Source organism: Stigmatopora argus, chromosome 21, assembly GCF_051989625.1.
Source record: "Stigmatopora argus isolate UIUO_Sarg chromosome 21, RoL_Sarg_1.0, whole genome shotgun sequence".
Classification (NCBI taxonomy): Eukaryota; Metazoa; Chordata; class Actinopteri; order Syngnathiformes; family Syngnathidae; genus Stigmatopora; species Stigmatopora argus.
This window is the reverse complement of record NC_135407.1, coordinates 9,698,656-9,722,603: the sequence shown is the minus strand read 5'-3', so window position 1 is coordinate 9,722,603 and position 23,948 is coordinate 9,698,656. Positions and strand designations below refer to the sequence as shown.

Below are 23,948 nucleotides of genomic sequence, written 5' to 3'. Positions count from 1 at the left end.
GCGGCGGGCCGGATTAAAAATCCTAACGGGCCGTATATGGCCCGCGGGCCGAGGTTGAAAAACTTGTACACACACGATCCGGGGGCGGGGCGAGCGCGCGAATCCCGTTTCGGCGAAACCTCCGTTCGGCCGAATGAACGTTCGGCGGAACGTCCATTCGGCGTCCTGCCCGTCTGTCAAACGTCCGTCGGCGAAACGTCTTTAGGCGAATCATCCGAGTACCGATGATGTCGCTCACACTGGTACTCAGTGCGCTCAGGGAGGTTGACTTTCTGCTCAGACCAACGAAAAATTAGAGGGAACATTGCTCGTAACATAACATAAATTTAACTTAAATGAACTTCCATTACGATACAGACATACTTACAAATAAGATTTAATCTTACCTTACACTAAACTTAATTCTAATTTTGTTTTAATTTTTTTACTTTTCTTCTTCCGGCTCACCGTGTGGGGGACCTGGGTTCAAATCCAAGTCGGTCCTTGCATGTTCTCCCCGGGCCTTCGTTGGTTTTCTCCGGGTACTCCGTTTTCCTCCCACATTCCAAAGACATGCATGGTAGGCTGATTGGACATTCTAAATCAGGGGTCTCAAACCGATTCCGCAGTGAATCCTGGTCTTTGTTTCATTCCAGGTCAGTCCACCAGTTTGCATGTTCTGCCTGGGCTTGCGTGGGTTTCCTCTGGGTACTCTGATTTCCTCCCACATTCCAAAGACATGTTGTAGGCTGGTTGGACACTCCAAATTGCCCTTAGGTATGAGTGTGAGCTTGAATGGTTGTTTGTTTCCTTGTGCCCTGCGATTGGCTGGCCACCAATTCAGGGTGTCCCTTGCCTCTGGGCTGAAGTCAGCTGGGATAGGCTCCAGCACCCCCCGCGACCCTAGTGGAGATAAAGCGGTTCAGAAAATGAGATGAGATATGAATTGTTATACAAAGTCATTTTAATGTGTATTGCACACACTCTAATTTTGGATGTGTACGCGTTTTCTTTAACTATTGGGATAGTTAGAGAAACCTTGGGCCAATGTTGACAGGTAAGGAAATGGAAGAAGAAGAAAAAAAGTCAGCCAGTGTATTTGTTGGTAGTTTAGTGACGGTCCCTGACGCTTGACTAGCCCCGCCCACTGACAGAATGGTGGGAGATAGACTGGGAGGGAGACACCGGTTTACGACGTCAAACGAGTAGGCAAACGCACTCACATATACTACACACTGAACACGTTTAGAGGATAAGACAAGAGAACCAACAGACTGCCAATTCCCCGCGGTCCACGGAAGGAAGCCGAAAAACCCATCTGGCCCAATACAGACACGAGACTTTTTGTTTATTTTTTTATTTTACAACCGTTAAGGAAAGAAAAGCAAAATCCAGGCAGCCTCTCGCAAAAGAGGGGACAACAACAACAGATTTAAAAGACGGATAAACTCGCTCTTTCCCATATGCAAGCTTGTCATTTTGTTAAAAATTGGTTTTTAGAGAAAAATCCAGAGGCAATACAAGTCAAATGAATTGATTTGTTGAGATTAACAAGTCTGAGGCGGGAGACGGGAGGACGTCCACCGTTTGCGTCGATTCTTTTCCAAGAGCAGCACCACAGGTAGGATTTTCAACTCTTTTGTCATGGTTCGCGTTTAATTCATTCAAAAAATGCGTGAATTAAGTGCTTGTTGTTGTCACGTTCCCTTGACAAAGACCCCAGCTGTGGTGGCGCACATACTGTCATGTTTCTGTAGGGATTACATGTCATTATTATTACAGTCATAACCATCTGTGAACATGGACGCTTGTCATGGATGAATTGCTAATGTTCATGTCCGACATTTTTGGGTTTTAGTCACAATTCATGGTGTATGAAACATAAATAAAACCATTCCTATAGGTATAAGTGTCTCATTTTAATGTTAATATGGCAACTTGTTTGTTCATGTCCGACATTTTTGGTTTTTAGTCACAATTCATGGTGTATGAAACATAAATACAACCATTCCTACAGTGGCGGTCCGTGCATTTTCTCGTCGCGCCTTCAACAGGTAAAATCCACTTCCTCGCAGCATTTAATGATTAAATACAAATACTGGAGCGTTTCAAACATTACAACCGGGCCAGGGGGGTGATTTCCCCGGGAAAAGACAGCGATGGACGTCAATGGTGAAATGTCAAAAATTGCACTAAAATGGGGTAAAATCCACTTCCTAGCAGCATTTAGTGATTAAATACACACACTGGAGCTTTTCAGATATCAGAACTTGGCCCACATTTGAAATATTATTTAGGAATATAGCCATATTTTACTCACCAAAAATCCTTTTAAACTGTACACAATATCCATCCTCCTTTCTTCCTTCTTTTCTATCGCCATCGAAGCTAAGGCTGAAAGTCGAGCATGTCCTGTCGTATTTCTGGCATAGTCCGTCTTGAAAATGGCTTTAAATCAACACAACAATATATTTGCTTGTGCAGCTAGCTCCAGATGCAGTTTGGTAGCTATCACTAGCCAATCATAGTTGGTGAAAGCGATGACGTATCCCTACGCCTGCGACAATGCATTGTGGTGTTGCCAACTCGAAATCTGATTGGTTAAAGCAACAGTCTTATCGACGCTTGTTTAATGCACCAGAGCCCGCAGAACTGATTGTGAAGGCCTTGAGGCAGATTTCTGACCCTGGCAACAAATAATGGCTGAAATGTCTGGCAACAAATAATGGCTGAAATGTGAATGATTGAATGCTTCAATATGAAAACACACATCTGGAAGCAGTGCAACCAGGGGGGAAAGCAATGAAAGGAAGCTAACAGACAATTTGGAATTATTTAATAAGTATTGATGGACAAAATATAATATATGATTCAGATATTTCTTAGGCCAGCAGAGAAGGCCCTGACGGCCCGCCACTGCATTCCTATAGGTATAAGTGTCTCATTTTAATGTTAATATGGCAACTTGTTCCCACAGATTGGAAATTTCTCATCTCTCGTCTCATTTTCTAAACCGCTTTATCTTCACAAGGGTCGCGGGGGGTGCTGGAGCATTTTCCAGCTGACATCGGGCCAGAGGTGGGGGAGACACTGAATTGGTGGCCAGCCAATTGTAGGGCACAAGGAGACAAACAACCATTCACACTTCACGTTCACACTCATACCTAGGGGCAATTTAGAGTGTCCAATCGGCCTACCGTGCATGTCTTTGGAATGTGGGAGAAAACCCACGCAGGCTCAGGGAGAGCATGCAAGCTCCACACAGGTGGACCGAGCTGGATTTGAACCCAGGTCTCCCACTGTGAGGCCGACGAGCTAACCACTCATCCACCGGGCCCAGATTGGAAATAAAGTATCGTAAAATGTATATGTACTGTATTTTGATCACCAAATTTGAGGTGCGATAAGTTGATGATCCAACAATCATCATTGTAACAATAAGTGTGGTATGCTATTGTAATATGTATACAGTGCATCACACAAATACTACTAGTTATATGAGACTGGAAATAGAGGTTGTCGACATAAAATGGCAGTAATTTTGAAATGATAAATGTTTAAAAAAATACATAAATAAATAATATTGCTCAAAATCACATGTTGCTTGTTTTAGTTCAAATGATTCAAATTCTGCAGAGAGGCAAAATCCAAAAGACTCCATCTGGAGCTAGTGGCATGATGGTTTACACTCTTTTTTTTTTCTTTTCTTTTTTAACACTGAATTCTCCCATCTGTACCTCCATGCCCAGCCTCCTGTTTGCACCTCCTGTGCAGTGTGAAGTGAAGCCTACAGGCACCTCCTTCAAGTCTCTGCTCAGTGTGATTGTATGTTTGTTCTCTCTCCACAGACTCTCAATGAAGGAGCCTGATGCAATCAAGCTCTTCATTGGGCAAATACCCCGAAACCTAGAAGAAAAGGATCTAAAGCCCATCTTTGAACAGTTCGGAAAGATTTATGAACTGACTGTAATAAAAGACAAATACACAGGAATGCACAAAGGTAAGTCAAGTATCCAAGTTGAATGTTCGGCAACCTGTATGGACATTCACTTTTGGTAGGCTTTGGGCAGCCATTTTGGTTAGTTAATTGAACTTTCTAATTTGAAGCTTCAACTGGAGTCATTTCAGAATTAGAGGATATTTCATGGTGTCAATTTTTTTTGAAAAATAATGTATTTTCTCACATATAAGCTGTATTTGTAACTCAAAAAATGCTGACTGAATCAAGGGTACGGCTTATATGCGCACAAGACTTACAGCGTTGCTATACTCTTTTCACCTGTAGATGTCGGCAAATTTACATTTACTATTTGTTGGTTATTTTCTGTTTTGCAGTAAGAAAACATCCATTACTGGCTTAATTACTAATGTCCTTATGATATTGACCCGAATAATGTACTTTTGATTCATACAGTATCTCAAAAATACCACGTGCGATGATTTTTCTTAAGATTTTCCCTTCAAAGTAACACATTTGTACTCCCTATTAAAACCACGAATATGGAGGTGAAAATTGAGAATCAGGGGGCGGCTTATATGCGAGAAATTGTATAATTCTACGATTTTAAGGCACTTTTAGGGTGCTGCTTATAGCAGGGGTGGCTTATTATTACTCTAGACTTATTTGCTAGTTAAAACAAATATTTTCTGGGCTTAGAACAAGAATATTTGTTACATACATACAATTTCTCGCACATAAATACTCTATTATGCATTTTCTGAGGAAATATTCTTGTTCTAAGCCCAGAAAATATTTGTTTTAAGGAAATAAACTTATCTAAATAAGTTTGTAAATATTTTTTATGTCTTTTACTGGTTATTTGGTATAGTGGTATTACAAAACAAAACAACATTTTAGTAAGTACTCTAGACTTATTGGTTAGTTAAAACAAATATTTTCTGGGCTTAGAACAAGAATATTTCCTCTGAAAATGCATAATAGAGTATTTATATGCGAGAAATTGTATAATTCTACGATTTTAAGGCACTTTTTGGGTGCTACTTATAGCGGGGGTGGCTTATATGCGAGAAAATACGGTACACCTTCAGGTTGCCATTTTTTTGCTGCTTATAGCGGGGGTGGCTTATATGCGAGAAAATACGGTAAGCCTTCAGGTTTCCAGTTTTTTGCTGCTTATAGAGGCTTGATTATCTCATTTTACTTATTAATGATAACATTTAATTTCAAAATTGGTTTGGCGTGAACAATATTTGGTATCGTTAGTGTAGCAGGGTTGCAAATATGTACGAATGCTAGCTTTTTTTAGGAGTAGAAGGTTATTGTTTATCTAGCTATTAGTGCTGATTTCAATGTAAATACGTTTGTAAATATTTTTTACGTCTTTTACTGGTTATTTGCTTGTTAAAACAAATATTTTCTGGACTTAGAACAAGAATATTTCCTCAGAAAATGCATAATAGTGTATTTTACATCTAGATTATTTAAAATTTGAAAGTGGGAAGTAAAATGTTTAACTCTGGAATGACCCGATTATTCAAGTTGTTTTTCTTTGCAGCAGGATCAAAGTTGTACTGCATGATTTGCTCCATCTTATAAGACACTTTAACTCAACAGGTCTCCAGTCTCAAATCTGATTACTAGACAGCCACTCCACCTCCTGCACAGTAAAGCATATTATACACCTGCTATGACAGACAGAGTAGAGCTGTTAGGTTAATAATTTTCCTCACTGTCATTTCAAATGCAAATCTCAGCGTGGAAAACAGAGGCTTAATATGAATTCACATCAACCATCAGTCACTTGGGAGACTTGTGGGCCAGGTGGTATCGGCCCCCCAACACCTATGCCACCTACTCTACATATATTTACATATTCATGATTGGTGGAAGCCCTAAAAGGTTAATGAAAGCGGTTTTCTATTATGAAGGACTACAGAAATCTAGACACAATGGCTCCAAAAGGTAGAGTATCAACACCCAGATGATGCTTAGCATTTTTATTCAGTCAAACTATTGGTTGTATAAATGTTCAAACCGTTATTTTATACACAGTTTCTGCCTTTTTTTAAATAAACACAAGTAATAATCACATTTCTAAATGTGGCAATCAATCTGGACATGGATAAGAGTCCTAAATTGTCAACTGAGCAAGGCATTGTGGAGATAAAATGAAGAACTTGAGAGACCTTTTATTGTCAGGGATCATAACATTTTGGTTTTCTAAAACGAGTACAATGAGATGGCAAACGATCCAGTGCGTAAATGTTAGATTAGATTTTCTTAAATTAAATATTACATTGAGAAGCCAACAGGGATTAAACGTTGCTGAAAATGAATGAATGAATTACATTTGGGGGGGTCTATTTTTATAGCACGCTTCAGTGTGAAAAGGGTATCTTGATTATGTAAATTTCTCGGTGCATATTTTGGAGGATATGCCTGATGCTTGTGACAATTTGGTGACTGACATTTAATTTAAAGTTCCCACTTCTCAGACCATTTTGGTGGGTCTGAGAAAGACAGTAACTCAGATAGTGAACGTTGTGGACATGAGGTGTATTTTATCCAGCGACCTTAGTCATTGTAGAAATCAGTTCATTGGACATATAAGTTATTATATATTATATCTATATCTATATCTATATCTATATATATATATATATATATATATATATATATATATATATATATATATATATATATATATATATATATATATATATATATATATACATATACACATATACACATATACACATATACACATATACACATATACACATATACACATATACACATATACACATATACACATATACACATATACACATATACACATATACACATATACACATATACACATATACACATATACACATATACACATATACACATATACACATATACACATATACACATATACACATATACACATATACACATATACACATATACACATATACACATATACACATATACACATATACACATATACACATATACACATATACACATATACACATATACACATATACACATATACACATATACACATATACACATATACACATATACACATATACACATATACACATATACACATATACACATATACACATATACACATATACACATATACACATATACACATATACACATATACACATATACACATATACACATATACACATATACACATATACACATATACACATATACACATATACACATATACACATATACACATATACACATATACACATATACACATATACACATATACACATATACACATATACACATATACACATATACACATATACACATATACACATATACACATATACACATATACACATATACACATATACACATATACACATATACACATATACACATATACACATATACACATATACACATATACACATATACACATATACACATATACACATATACACATATACACATATACACATATACACATATACACATATACACATATACACATATACACATATACACATATACACATATACACATATACACATATACACATATACACATATACACATATACACATATACACATATACACATATACACATATACACATATACACATATACACATATACACATATACACATATACACATATACACATATACACATATACACATATACACATATACACATATACACATATACACATATACACATATATACATACATACACAGTGGTACCTCGAGATACGAGCTTAATCCGTTCCGGGACTGAGCTCGTATGACAAGTTACTCGTAACTCGAGGTAAAGTTTCCCATTGAAATGAATGGGAAACAAATTAATTCGTTCCAACTCTCTGAAAAAAACACCAGAAACAGGATATTGGATTGAAAAAAAAAGTTTTATTTCTTATAATTCGCCATATATTGACAAAGTAATAAATAACGAGTGGTTTAATAGAAATAAAGTGTTTAATCTAACTAAAATTGGCCGGATTTCGCCGAGGGGAGAGGGGCTTCGGTTTTTTTTTTCCTCCACACAACGCACTCGTAAACAGAACAAACACTCCACCCTCACGTTCGCTATCGATGGGCTGTTTGCTGTCGTACTATTCCCTTCAAAATATTCCGAAAATGATGCACACAAATGTCCTCACAATCGGAGAACGCACGACCACTTGCCAACGAGCAGCAAGCAGTCTTATCAGCGATCGCACCGCTGCTCATGGGAGCTTCCGAGGCGCTGGCTAGCGGCTCATTTTAGCTTGTAGCATCTGTGTTCGCATCCCCTCGAACGGCGACTATGATAGAGTTGCTACCGGGGATGCTGTTGCGAGCCAGTGCCCCCGATGTTCTTATGAGCAGCCAACGAGCAGAGTCTTTTATCAGCGATCGCCCCGCTGCTCATGGGAGCTTCAGGGGCGCTGGCTAGCGGCTCCTTTTAGCTTGTAGCATCTGTGTTCGCATCCCCTCGAACGGCGCCTATGATAGAGTTGCTACCGGGGATACTTTTGCGAGCACGAGTATACTTCATTACCCAGAAAGCCCTCTTTTCACCGCGCATGCGCGTTGTGCGTTTCCTGGTCTGAATAGCTCATCCGGTGCTCGTAAATATTGTTATACACGAAAGATATGCCAAAAAAAATGCCATGGCAACCTGGCTTGGTCGCATCACGAAACTTTGACCGCATCACGGGCGAATTATTCGATCGAAATTTCCCCCGTAAGACGAGCATTCCGTATGACGAACGGTCGTATGACGAGGTACCACTGTATATATCTATATATATATATATATATATATATATATATATATATATATATATATATATATATATATGTATATATGTGTGTGTATATGTATATATATGTATATGTATCTATATATGTGTTTATGTATATATATATGTGTATATGTATATATATATGTATATGTATATATATGTGTATGTATATATATATGTGTATATGCATATATATGTGTATGTGTATATGTATATATATATATATATATATATATATGTATATATGTATGTATACATATACATATATATATATACACATGTATATACATATATATATATATATATATATCATACATTTTTAAGGCAATGAGAAGATTACTGCTGATGTGTATCCTCAGCAGCAAAAACAACCTTTTTCTAATATTTTTATTTATGCACACCTGGTCTAATCTTTTAAATATAAGGCTTAAACAAGAATAACAGTAAAAATGTGCAACAAGATGAACCCTGGGCATAAGCCATAGGGAAAACCATGAAAAGTTTCTAAACTTGGTCCTAAAAAGGATTTATGGAGGAGAATTTGTGCTTCCGAAAAATTGCATTTTACTTAAAATATATTAAGGTTGTATTTCTTTCTTTTGCATAATTTTCTGATGTTGTATAGACCATTTCTAATTCAAATATACCAATATTAGCTTTCTGAGATTTATTCATTCATTCATTTTCTGAAACGCTTTATCCTCACAAGGGTTGCGGGGGTGCTGGAGCCAATCACAGCTGACTTCTCTGATGTTGTACAGACTATTTCTCATCCAAATATACCAATATTAGCTTTCTGAGATTTATTCATTCATTCATTTTCTCAAACGCTTTATCCTCACAAGGGTCGCGGGGGGTGCTGGAGCCTATCACAGCTGACTTTCGGGCACAAGGCGTGGGACACCCTGAATCGGTGGCCAGCAGATTTCAGGGAACGAGCAGACAGACCACCATTCACGCTCACATTAATACCTAAGGGCAATTTAGAGTGTCCAACCAGCCTGCCAAGCATGTCTTTGGAATGTGGGAGGAAACCAGAGTACCCGGAGGAAACCCACGCAGAACATGCAAACTCCACACAGGTGGACCGAGCTGGATTTGAACCCATGACCCCGAACTGTGAGGCCGACGCTCCAACCACTCACAACCGGGCCGCCCCTTTCTGAGATTATTCATATATTTATTCAAAAAAATTGGGGTTAAATGAAAGGTTTTTGGAGTTTAAAAGCCGAAAAAAATCCAGAAAAATGTTTGTCTTCCACTCGTCTTTTGTTTACATTCGGACAACAGTTTTGCAGAGGGTGATTATTTCTTTGTGCTGGCGAGAGATGGCAGCACCTAATGGCCTCTAGACATTATTTTGGGTTTCTACTGGGTGTAGTGAGAGCATGGCCTTAACCTCAAAACTTTTTTTGGTATCCGGTGAATTTGCTATTTTGGCCTGTCATGTGAGTGCTTCAATTTTCGCCAAAATATGCTTTAGCCCAAAGGACGGGAACCTTTTTGACACAGAGAGCTATAAACAATTCCTATTTTCAAATTTCATTCCTTGAGAGCCATACTAAGAATTTAAGAGTAAAAATGTGAAAATGAGATGTCATTTTAACCACTTTTAAAGTACAAAATGAATTCTTTTGAGAGCACTCTTACGTAGTTGTCAATCAATGAAAATATGCATGCCGAAAAGTCCAATGAAAAAGATGATTGAATTTAGAGGTAGTGTCAGCGCCATAATGCCGACGTGACGCTCCTATTGGTGTATTCAGGACTCGGCTCTGTCACCAGCGGTTTTAATACATATTTTACCTCACGTTATCGAAGAGCCACATTCACCCATCAGAAGAGCCACATTCACCCATCAGAAGAGCCACATATGGCTCCTGAGCCATAGGTTCCCTACCCCTGCTTTAGCCAGTCGAAGGGTTAAAAGAGCAAACGATCAAACAGTTGGTCTTTTGAGTCCCATAAGGGCTTGATCATGAAACATTATGGTTATTGTGAGCCCTGTGCCATTAACTACATTCTGGAACAAAGAATGATGCCCAGAATCACCTTTTTATACATTTATTTCGACACAAACAGTACAAGTACAACAACAGGAAGATTGCATAAGTTAAAGAAGGATGTTTGACCCAGTTTGCATGCTAGTTGAGCCGACCACCACGACACGCCCAACGCTGACATTACACACAAATTTGACATTCAAATGACATGAGTTTAACATTTGCGGATGTTCCTCAACTTGTCACTTCCAGGATGTGCCTTCCTGACGTACTGCGCACGTGAGTCGGCCCTCAAAGCCCAGAATGCATTGCATGAGCAGAAGACGCTGCCAGGGGTGAGTGGCATTTTTTGTCTTTTTAAGGCCGTGCCAGCTCACTTGGCTGTGAAAAATAATAATAATTAAAAAAAAAAAGTCTCAGACAGTGACGCAATGGGGAAACGATCCAAGTTTGACATGCATACCCCAACTTCCCCTTAAGCAGATATGCTTCAATCGGAGGTCACAGGAAGCTCTTATGTTTCACATGGGATGTCAGCAAAGCGCATCTATCCACTTTATTGTGCTCCTTGTCAACACCATCTCTCCCATTCATGTCTGTCTCTTTCAACACAGCACCTTCTTCCAAATTTGAATCAAAGTAGTGATATTAGCATAGCCAGGCAGCAGGTGTGCCAACATCTCAAGAGCTAAATATGACATGACAGCCACGTCTCTATAATAAGCCACTATGTGAGAGATGAGGCGACAAGGCAAAGGATGACTGAGGCTGAGTGTGCGCCCAACTTGCCATCGCTTCCTCTTTTACTAACAAGACTTTATACCCTCCCAACCATTTCCTTTTTTGTTATTTTGGTGGGAATCGACACTTCACTCCCCCCTCCTCTTCAATATTCGCCGGGAGACCTCTACATTTGTTTATACTATTAGTTAGAGTCATTTAAAATAAACATTTGTATATTATCATACTTTTTGGGGCGATAGGCACAAGTCACACCAGGAAAAAAAAATGGTAGTTTTTATTTGAACAGGCAAAAGTAATCATTATAAAGTAATACCTTGGGCTACGAGCTTAATGCGTTCCGGGACCGAGCTTGTATGTCAATTTACCTGTTTCTCACATCAAATTTTTTCCATAGAAAATAACTACTGTATTTTCACGACTATATGCCGCATCATATTTTTAGCCGCAGTGTCGGTAACAAGTGCTATTTCTGTATTTTAAACACACGAAGGACGCACCTTTTTTTAGACGCATATATATTATATATGAATACCTAACCGCAATAGCGCTGGCTACCGGAAGCAGCCCCAGACTCTATTTCCGGTTTCCGGTGCGCAGTGACTGCTGGGATATATAGTTCTTGCACGCTACACCCACACGCTAAAAACACGTTTTTAAAAAGGCAACGGAAGCAAAACTGAGTTCGGTTGTACTTTATTTAGCCATTTTACAACTTACTCACGTCATCATCACCCACAAATCCATCAAAGTCCTCATTTTCTGTGTCCGAATTGAACAATTTTCCAAATGAGTCATCGAAAACGCTGAGTTTTATACGTTCATCCAGGCGGCCACAATCCATTCGCAAATAGTAGCTAGCTGGTAGCTAGCGTAACTTTTCCAACGGTGCTTTCCATGCTTCGTCATGCTGTGTTGATGTCGATGTATACAGGCCACAATCCATTGGGTGTATTGACAAAAGAACTACTACATATCCCAGCAGTCACTGCGCAGTACTTTGTCTACGGGAAAATAGTAGAGTCAGTGTACCCTATCGACTGATTTATTTTATTTTTGTTGTGATAACAATTTTAGTATTGGTCCATATATAAAGCGCACTGGATTATAAGGCGCCCTGTCTATTTTGGAGAAAATTTAAGACTTTTATGTGCGCCTTATAGTCGTGAAAATACGGTAAATACGAATTAATCCGTTCCCACCCTCTGAAAAAACACCAAAACAGGATATTACAATAGAATGACATCTTTTTATTTGTTCTAATTCACCACCTCACCCCACTGACACAGTAACAAATAGCTATCTAGTGGTTATGATCTTCAATACTAAAATGTGACATTCCTAAGTACAATAACCAAGGCAAAGATGTTAATGTATTCCACCGCGGCTCTAGAGTCCGAACCTGCTGCTTCTTCAAGCCTCAGAATCCCAGTTAGTTTTTTAAAATCGTCGAACCAGCCATACTCGCTTTTAAGGGTTCAGCTGGTGTCTTTTTCAGATGCTTGCATTGATTTCAAGTCCATGTAGATTCTGCTGGCTTTTTTGCAGATTATCGGGTATCTCCAGTAAAAACAAATGCAAGCGGTACAGCCCGGTGCTCGTAGATATCTTTACGCTAGGGAGATGCGGCGACAAAGACAGGGCGATGCTCATAAGCAGCCTCTCGCATACTCGGCCACCCACATGTCCGCATCGGGAACCATCTCGTATGTTTGTATCTCAAATTTGTCTCGTTTCTCAAGGCAGAAATGTACTCGGAAATTTCCTCGTATCTCAAATTTCTCGTATGTTGGGACACTCGTATGTCAAGGTATCACTGTATATTAAAGTAAATAGAGTAAAATTTTCAGAACCACAGTCCACATTTATTCACGTAACTTATGGCCAATTATCCGTAGCCAAACATACATAACACAACATAAATTGAGGGGGAAAAAACAACGAAAAAAAAATCACTCAAAGTCCAGAAGATACAAACCTCAAGATGATCAATGTCTGATTTAGTAATTCTGTTCTAAGTGGTTTTTATCACCACTTGTTTCACTTTTTGTTGGATTTATACTCCACATGCCCCCATAAACTATCAACAACAGATTTCCATTAAATTTTTAGCATGCGTGCTAAATATTGGCAGCAGATAAAAGTCGCACTGCAAAAATGCTCAATCTAACAATGTAAGGTAATCTTTTTATATTGTTTAGTTTCCAAATCTTAAAATGTTTTATGAGTCATCAACATTATAATCCATATTTCAACACTTTAAATTTTCAACAATGTGTAAATGGAACAGTTCATGCTATTCATTCATTCATTTTCCAAACCGCTTATCTTCACAAGGATACTGGAGCCTATTCGAGCTAACTAAAGGCACCAGGTGGGGGACACGTTCAATCGGTGCCAGCCAATGGCGCGGCACAGTTCATCCCATAGATTTGTTAAAAAAACAAAATAAAAAAAAAAACATTTCATTTGGACAAAAAAGTGGTTGATTCATTCAAGGCCATTTTAGCCTAGAAACAGTATATTGTTGCCCTGATAACTGTACAGTGGCACCTCGAGATACAAGCTTAATGCGTTCCGGGAGAGCTCGTAGGTCGATTTTCTCGTAACTTAAACGAACGTTTCCCATAGAAATGGACTAAAAACAAATTAATTTGTTCCAACCCTCTGAAAAAAACACCAAAAACAGGATATTGGATTGGAAAAACATTTTAATTTGTTCTAATTCGCCATCTATTAACAAAGTAACAAATAACTAGTGGTTTAATATTACTAAAAAGTGTTTAATAGTACTGAAATTATACGGATTTTGCAGGGGGGGATAGAGAGAGACGGACAGAGAGAAGGGGGGGGGACTTTTTGCACGGCAACGCACTCGTAACATAACAAACAAATTTAAATGAGCTTGGATTACGATGCAGACACACTAAAAATAAATTTAATCTAACCTAACACTAAACTTCTAATTTTGTTTGGCATTTTGATACCTTTCTTCTCCTGGGTTGGCTCTATTTACCCCGCCTCCACCCGGACTTTCAGAGGCAACCTATCGAGGGTTGTTTGCTTTTGTCTTCCCTTCAAAATATTCCCAAAATAATGCACACAAATGTCCTCACAATCAGATAACGCACGACCACTTGCCAACAAGAAGTAGTATATATGCCATTCGCACTAACGGGGAAAAAACACTGAAAAAAAATGCAATGCTCCGCCCAGTGCACACAGAGACATTACACGAGGGAGTTGCGACCAGAAAACAAGTACCCATGATGTTCTTATGAGCAGCCTCTCGCGTCCGCTGTCTGCTCGTATATCAAAATTTGTCTCGTATCTCAAGATAAATATTTGCTCAAAATTTTACTCGTATCTCAAATTGCTCGTATGTCAGGGCACTCGTAATTTGAGGTACCACTGTATATAAATCAACCTATCACCAAGAGGGTGCTGTTATAAAGCCAGGCTATTGATGTTAAGGGATGGTTTGACAGGAAAAGCTGGCAGGACAATTGTGACAAAACTAATCCCATTGTTAGCGTGACAGTAGTGTGACCTTCCTGACCTTTCGTGGAGGATCAGCAGGTCCCAGGGCTAATAGCCCGCCACTCCTTTCCCTACTCATCTATCCTTTTACTCTACCAGCCCACAATTTGTTCCCCCTAAACCAAGTGGAACAAGCTTCTACGTTCACTAACCCCCACCCCTTTGTCTAAGTTTAAAAAAAAAGACAAAAACTATCCTATTAGCGTCACACAAGCAAGACCTCACCACCCCTGGTCTAAGCCATGGTGTAGATGTAATCTAATTTCACCTACACTGCATAAGAATAATGGACTCAGGCATCTCATGGTCAGATTTGTACAAAAGCAAAAAAAACACGAATGCAATGATAAAATTGGTTTGAATCACCAACCTGGATATTGAATGAGAAAATATTGCTGCTGAGAGGTCTGTTCCGGCTATTAAACTCATTTAAATATACAATAACATGCCATCATTTTCGCATTAACCTAATTTTAATAGTCCATTAAGTCGTAAAACATGATTTTATAAATAATAAACCAATTTTTGTGTTGTTACTAGTGGTGTAAATCACCAATTTCGTGATGATATGATACATTATTGATTCTGTGGACAGAACACTACCTGCTGATGTTACAAAAAAACAAATTTAAGGCCCTTTGATTAATATATGATATCATGTACACATTCATTCATTCATCTTCCATACGGCCCATCCTCAAAAGGGTTGCAGGGGTTGCTGGAGCCTAACCCAACTGCCTTTGGGCAAAAGGCAGACTGCACCTTAGATTGGTAGTTCAATATCACTTTAAGCAAAAAACATACTGACTAGTTTTGCTGGTTTGTCACTGAAACATTTCAGACAAAAAAACTTCTTTTTTTAACAAAAAATGTCCAAAAATTGATAATATTGATGTTAATAATGTTTTGCATTTTGATTAAATTGATTTGACATCTGTTTAATGATGACGTGTTGATCAAGATCGATGTAGTATTTTTACACCCTTACTTATTAGTGGATCATACTGTTTACAAGATGCCTTTTCACATTTGTGTGCCATTATTTTCCTGCTAAATTTATATAAGATACACAGTATGTGATCACAATTATAAATTATTTCTTCGGAAATATCAGAATTTTTCTATTCCATTGGAAATCACATGGGGAAAGATTCCCCTGACAAAAGTGAAAAACATTTATCTATTCATTGCTAATTAGCACATAATGTTTGAGTTCATGTTTAAGGGAAACTGAAAAAAAACAGCAAACATTTTAATAACCTGTTAAATTAAAAGATGTTTTTTGGTCAAGATTTTCTTTTCAAGGAGCCAACCAATCTACCTTTTATCTGGGCCACAGGCACAGCTCAGCAGTTCTGTACAGTGGTACCTCGAGATACGAGTTTAATTCGTTCCGGGACTGAGCTCGTATGTCGATTTACTTGTAACTCAAATGAACATTTGCCATAGAAATGAACTAAAAGCAAATTAATTCTTTTTGCACGGCAACGCGCTCGTAACATAACATAAACAAATTTAAATGAACACCGATTACGATGCAGACACACTCAAAAATAAGTTTAATCGAACCTTACACTAAACTTAATCCTAATTTTGTTTTAATTTTTTATACCTTTCTCCCGGGTTGGCTCTATTTGCCCCGCCTCCACCCTGACTTTCAGATGCAACCTATTGAGGGTTGTTTGCTTTTGTATTTCCTTCAAAATATTCCCAAAATGATGCACACAAATGTCCTCACAATAGGATAACGCACGACCACTTGCCAACGAGAAGTAGTATATACTCTCGTATTAACGATCGCGCTGACTAACGGGAAAAAAAACACTGAAAAAATGCAACGCTCCGTCCAGTGCTCGTAGAGACATTACACGAAGGAGTTGCGACCAGAAAGACAGTGCCCAAGACGTTCTTATGAGCAGCCTCTCGCGTCCGCTGTATGCTCGTATATCAAAATTTATCTCGCATCTCAAGATAAATATTTGCCAGAAAGTATCTCAAATTGCTCGTATGTCGGGGCACTCGTATGTCGAGGTACAACTGTATATTGAGGAGCACTCACACCTTTTCAGCACGTGAGCTACTAAAGAAATTTTCAAGTAAAAAGACCAACTTTAGCGTTGCATTTGTTTATGGGTACGTGTGCATTACCCTCCAGCGCAAGAGAGAGACAACGTGCTTCTGTTCTTAAAATACACAAATTCACTCGGCACAGAGTTGATGTGATGTGGGGGGGATGGGGGTCGGAGGATCGCTTGGCTACTAAGTTGGGAGTGGGGGAAGATGAGACAGTCCATCACCACCAAAGAGCGCCGAATTAAAACATATAATTGTTGTACACATTTGAAGTGTCTGAAATCAATGTATCACTAAACAAGCAGCTGTCACAGCTTATTTATGTTAGGCGAAGCTGTTGGCTCCACATATGAGATGTTGTTGGCAGAGAGCCTGATGCACTCATTAAAAGACTGAGGTGTGCGTGTAAAAAAAAGTTAATTAAATAAATGTTTTACAGGTCCTGCGATGTGAGTATTGCGCATGCGCACATCACAATGTTGTGGTAAAAATGAGACATCATTCAGGTCTATAGAAAACTGGCAGACAGGATCAAATCTTACGGTCATGGAATTTAGTACTAGTACCTTGCCGATCGACGTATTGAGCACCTGAGCGAAGCCTGTGTTACCTTGTCTCAAACCGCATCAGTACCATAAAAACATGTGATAGATGGAGACATAGAAATATGTTGTTCCTTCAGAATTTGAATTTCTGTAGAAATAAATGCATTATTCTCTGAGCGCTGCGCGACATTTGAGGTTTGTTAATTGGTGTTTAAATTTGATTCAACAAAATTAATTGTCCAAAACATCAAATTGCTTTGTAACTTTTATTGCTTCTGGCAAAATTTAACTGATTGTTTTTAATTCACGCATAATCTCATAATAAATTGATCGCAGCCCATTTTTCATGGCAGACCAATTCAGGGTGTCCTGGTGCCCGTAGTTCGCTGGGATAGGCTCCAACAGCAGCAGCCCCCACGATCCTTGTGAGGATAAGCGGTTCCGAAAATGAATAAATGAATATCCAACATAGTCCAATGTAGAATGGATATCTTATACAGTGGTGCCTCGAGATACGAGCTTAATGCGTTCCGGGACTGAACTTGTATGTCGATTTACTCGTAACTCATTTCCCATTGAAATGAATTAAAAACAAATTAATTTGTTCCAACCCTCTGAAAAAACACCAAAAACTGGATGTTGGATTGGAAAAACATGTTTATTTGTTCTAATTCGCCATCTATTAAAAAAGTAACAAATAACTAGTGGTTTAATAGTACTAAAATGTGTTTAATAGTACTAAAATTAGACGGATATCGCAGAGGGGAGGGAGAGGGGGACAGAGAGAGGGGGGTACTTTTTGCACGGCAACGCGCTCGTAACATAACAAATTTTTTTAAATGAACTTGGATTACGATGCAGACACACTCAAAAATACATTTAATCTAACCTTACAATAAATTTTGTTATACATTTTTAGACCTTTCTTCTCCTGGGTTGACTCTATTTGCCCCGCCTCCACCCTGACTTTCAGAGGCAAACTATCAAAGGTTGTTTGCTTTTGTCTTCCCTTCAAAATATTCCCAAAATGATGCACACAAATGTCCTCACAATAGGATAACGCAAGACCACTTGCCAACTTGCCCGGAAAGTAGTACTCCTCTCGTATTAGCGAACAATCTCCGCCATTAGCACTGACTAACGGGGGGAAAAACACTGAAAAAAATGCAACGCTCCGCCCAGTGCTCGTATAGACATTACAGGAAGGAGTTGCGATGGGAAAGACAATGCCCATGATGTTCTTATGAGCAGCCTCTCGCGTCCGCTGTATGCTCGTATATCAAAATTTGTCTCATATCTCAAGATATATATTTGCTCGAAATTTTCCTCGTATCTCAAATTGCTCGTATGTCGAGGTATTACTGTATAGCGATTGGTGATTGGCACTGCTACCAACCAGCATACTACATTCTGGTTCATGTTGCATCCTACTTAATTTGGACTAAAACTCAAAAAGTTCATGGTGTGCACCTTTTGTGCTGGTGTGTATATAAATCGGCAAACTGGTGTGGAATAACATCCGGTCCGTGCTCTCAGCGGTGAAATGGTCTCGGTTCAATTCCAAGCAAAGTGAGTTTGAACCAGGTCCGAAATCCCCAACCTTTTGCATATAACGACATTCTGTAGCCACAGCCATTACGGAAAATGTTGTTTGGTTAGCAGTACGTAGCTATCATGATTAGGGATTCAGCAATGAGGAATGTGTGTTTGATATTTGGGCAAATGCCAATATAAAAACTTTGCAGTAATTATACCCATCAATTATATATTAAGATTTTTAGCACTAGGATGAAGGAAAAAGTCATATGATCATAAGTGTAGCATACTGAAACTCCATGATTTTTTTTACTTGCGTAGTTTATCGTGTTACCCCACCCAGACCGTTTAATTTAATGACTGAACGATGTTTGCACGTGTGGTTTTGTTGTTAAATCCTACGAAAAATTGCAATATGAAAAGGAACCGCATGGAACCACAAACGATACAATCTATTTTGGTCTGGTCGGTACTCTACCATTCGCACTACCTCTACAAATAGCATTATGAAGCAGGGACAATGCTTTAACTGTGATTCCAGCGCGAAGAATTTTTAATATGTATCGGGGAAGGGGTTTTATACCGACGCAAACGGAAACATAATAAATAAAATCGAAAAGTCAAAAGATGCAATATGTTTGTGTATCTGTCAATCCTGCAAAAATAACTACTGCTACCTGGCGGTTTTGTGTCAATTATCTCGCTTGACATGTAATCGTATCCTTGTCAAAAGTGAGTCACACTTTACAACTGCAGGGGAGCCGTAGAGCAAAATGAACTGTGCTCCTATAATTAGTCTTTACACTGCTTAAAAGCCAATATTAATTCCCTTACCACTGGCCCAGTTACTAAACCCCCACATGAAGACAAAATGGAAGCAGACAGATGACAAACAAAGTACTTGGCATCGTGTTTGACTTCACGTGCAAGTTTGCGAATCTAAAATTGAGATGAGAAAGCCGAAAAAAGGATGAATGATTGCTGTCGGGGGGAAGGGGTCTTTATTTGTGTCCTTTGACTCCTGGCCACTTGTTTTGTGTCTTGTCGGTTTGCAAATATATGTTTATCCTACATTAAAAGAGGCCATTATTGAACAGTAAAGCCATTTGCCACCGTACGTGAGCGAGTCGCTTGACTTCACATATTGCTTCATCTCTGCCCCATTAGAAACGCCACATATCGCCCTTCATCAAAAGTCACTTAGCTGAATTAATATTTGCGACAATGATCCACACTTTGGTTTAAAGGCAATCGCTATTTCATCATGTGACAAGTGACTGTGTTTGTTTGTATGTGTGAGAGGGGGAAGGGAGTTGGGCAGGTGTTCACTCTAACACAGTTTAATGAGGGAAGTATATTGCTTTTGTGTCTGTGTCGCTTTGCTTTTGTGTAGTGTGTGTGCCTTCCAAGTAAAGAGCACACTCATTCACAGTTAAGGATGGATGGAGGTTGTATTAATATTGGATGCTTTTCCTTTGTGCTTTCCTTCCTGCTTGAGTGTATTTGAGATGTCCATATGAGAGGAAAAAGCTGCCTCGGACCGGAATGCGTGACTAATTGTGATATGTAGTCAGCCATAAGCATCCAGACAGCGCAAAGGGGCGTTTATCAATAGTCTAAAATAAATGGCCAATTATAGCACAGCTTTTTTTTCGAGAAAGGAAGTGGTCATTTGTGCCACTTAGTTTTTGGTGTCATTTCCTTTAGTTGTCACGTGTCCGTGAGGGTTATTCCAGAATTTAAGGTCATTTTGCAATTGGGTTGCATTCTTATTGTGGGGCATTTCCACGAATACTAATACAAATTTGAAAATGTTTATTTGAACAAATGTTTTAACAGTTACAAGAGAGCAATGAAATGTAAAAACAACAAAATTACAATTTTCAAAGACAAAGATTTATCTGAGTTTCAATTTAGTCAATGGGCATAGAATATGGGAAAATGTCATTTTAGGGAATACAGACGCTCCCCTACTTACGAACGAGTTAGGTTCCGAGCGATTGTTCATAAGTTGAATTTGTTTGTAAGTTGATTCAGTGCTATATTTTGTATTATAATTTATGTTTAAGGGCTATATAAGATAATGAAGGTTTATATAAGTGCATTTGTATGTTTAAGGCTTGTATAAGTAACATGCATTGGTTTGTACTAAAAAACATTTCATAAAATGGAGAGAATATGTACAGTACTGTATGGAGAGAGAGAGATTTATGTATTAGAAACTGGCCGAAAGAAGCGATCTAACAACGATTGCACAGTTTTCTTCTTTTTTTCATCATAAATGATGCGGTAGCACTGTATGGCATCATTCAATTGATTTGCAAACTTTGTGCAACGTTCAATATTTGGGTCCTGCTGCTCGATCTTTCTGTTTATAAATGGTACTGACGGTCGAACGATTCAAGTTGTATGCCCGTGCAACGCTCATCACTCTCACGCGCATCAAGCTTCGTTATTATTGCCACTCGTTTCAAATGAAATGGCTTGCCTCTTCCTTGCACCTCCCTCACTAGAAGCCTTTCGCTTTTCACCAACCATATTGAATAATGGCTGCACGAGATATTTCATGATAAAAATGAAAAAGGTTCTTGCGCACTGGAGATACGTCACGCACTTACGCAACTTACGCACTGCAACGAATCGGGCAGAGGAAGGTGGATGCTGGGTGAGCTGAGCGCTCACAGCGGCAGGCGTCGGTATTAGCGGCGGAAAGAAGCACTACTCTGAAAAAGGCGCGCAATACAAAATCGAACTTACGAACATTTTTCGACATAAACACAATTTGCAGACATGTTCGTATGTACCGTTGTTCGTAAGTCGAATGTTCGTAAGTAGGGGAGCGCCTGTACTGCAGATTTTGGTCATATTTTCAATCATTCTCTTCGGTTTCTTTTTGTCTTAAGAGAAGTAAATGTACTTAAAGACGGCACATTTTAGTATTTTATGTGTTGATTATTTAAAATATGAAGAGCGTGCTTCAAATATCATCCAATAGACGTAACTACAGTGGTACCTCGAGATACGAGCTCAATTCGTTCCGGGACTGAGCTCGTATGTCGATTTACTCGTAACTCAAATAAACGTTTCCCATAGAAATGAAGTAAAAACAAATTAATTCGTTCCAACCCTCTGAAAACCACCAAAAACAGGATATTGGATTGGATTTTTTTTAAAATTTGTTCTAATTTGCCATCTATTAACAAAGTAACAAATAACTAGTGGTTTAATAGTACTGAAATATGTCTAATAGTCCTAAAATTAGACAGATTTCGCGGAGGGGAGGGAGACAGGGACAGAGAGGGGGGGGGGGGGGTTGCACGACAACACGCTCGTAACATAACATAAACAAATTTAAATTAACTTGGATTACGATACAGACACACTCAAAAATAAATTTAATCTAACCTTACACTAAACTTAATTCTAATTTTGTTTTAAATTTTGATACCTTTCTTCTCCCGGGTTGGCTCTATTTGCCCCGCCTCCACCCTGACTTTCAGATGCAACCTATCGAGGGATGTTTGCTTTTGTATTCCCTTCAAAATCAAGTTTATTCCGATAATGATGCACACAAATGTCCTCACAATAGGATAACGCACGACCACTTGCCAACGAGAAGTAGTATATGCGCCATTCGCACTGACTAACGGGAAAAAACACTGAAAAAATGCAACGCTCCGCCCAGTGCTCGTATAGACATTACACGAGGGAGTTGCGATCAGAAAGACAGTGCCCATTATGTTCTTATGAGCAGCCTCTCGTGTCCGCTGTATGCTCGTATATCAAAATTTGTCTCGTATCTCAAGATAAATATTTGCCCGAAATTTTACTCGTATCTCAAATTGCTCGTATGTCGAGGTACCACTGTACTCAAAATTTCTGTTCACATATGAAGCAAATGTCAACCAAATGGAGTTGAGTAGCATATTATGTACAGTATCTGTGTATGGTATTTAGTTGAATATAGAGCTAGAAAGACAAGGTATGACTGCGACAACAAAAAAGGTCACTTGTCACTCCACAGTGACTGCAAATATGAATGCCGATTGGATTTGCCAAGGCTGTACACTGCTGTGAATTCAAGTGAAATTGGGCACACAAAGGGGGGTGGGCTACGTGATGGAAATGATGAAACATTTGACAACATGAACAGTGGGTTGCAATACGGGTGATGGAGAGGGGGTTGTAGGTGCATTGAGGCAGTGTGTTTATCAGCTTAAATACAGACATCTGTTACTGAGAAATAGTGTGTTTTGGGGTGGGGGGTTGTTTGATCGTGTGCGCAAACCAGGGATTCATACCAAGGTGGAAGGGTTTTTTTTGTGGGCTAATGGAACTTTGGCATTAGGGTGGTAATCTAAAGGGTCTAAGCGTAAAACAGAAGAGTTATCATGGCATACATGAGGTCCGATTGAAAATGAGTTAAGTTATCTGTACTTCTGTGAGGGAAATCTGTCCAACAATCCATCCTGTTCTCTCTCTGCTCCGCTGGGTCGAGTCAAACAGCAGCTGACATGAATATTTAACAGTCTGAAGAGATGATAGTTTTTATTTTTCACTGCGGTTTGTTTACGAGATTACAATGAACTACTTATTAGAGGGCTACAATTTATCAATATGAGACCAGAATTCTATTCTTTTTCTTCTTCTCTTTTAGATGTTGATGGTCTAAATAAAGTATTTTAGGATGAAAGCGTGGTATGGCATACATGAGTGTAAAATATTAAAACGGCACACCATCAAAAACAACTTTAAAATATACAGGGAGAATATCGCACTAAGTT

The 23,948-nt window shown here is 38.8% G+C and overlaps 1 protein-coding gene across 4 annotated transcripts in view; it reads left to right on the top strand.

The window, feature by feature from the left end:
• The first annotated feature begins 1,151 nt into the window (after window positions 1–1,151).
• celf3a (cugbp, Elav-like family member 3a) overlaps window positions 1,152–23,948 on the top strand; it is a 56,863-nt gene continuing 34,066 nt past the window's right edge. For 3 of the 4 annotated variants that reach the window (XR_013297756.1, XR_013297757.1, XM_077590236.1), the window contains exons 1-3: window positions 1,152–1,600; window positions 3,828–3,979; window positions 10,982–11,064. Coding sequence is in view for 2 of the 4 variants with exons in the window: in XM_077590236.1 (XP_077446362.1) it covers window positions 3,835–3,979; window positions 10,982–11,064 (228 nt within the window). In the remaining 2 variants the exon portion in view is untranslated. The remainder of the gene's footprint in view (window positions 1,601–3,827; window positions 3,980–10,981; window positions 11,065–23,948) is intronic. The other variant, XM_077590235.1, reaches the window with a different exon arrangement.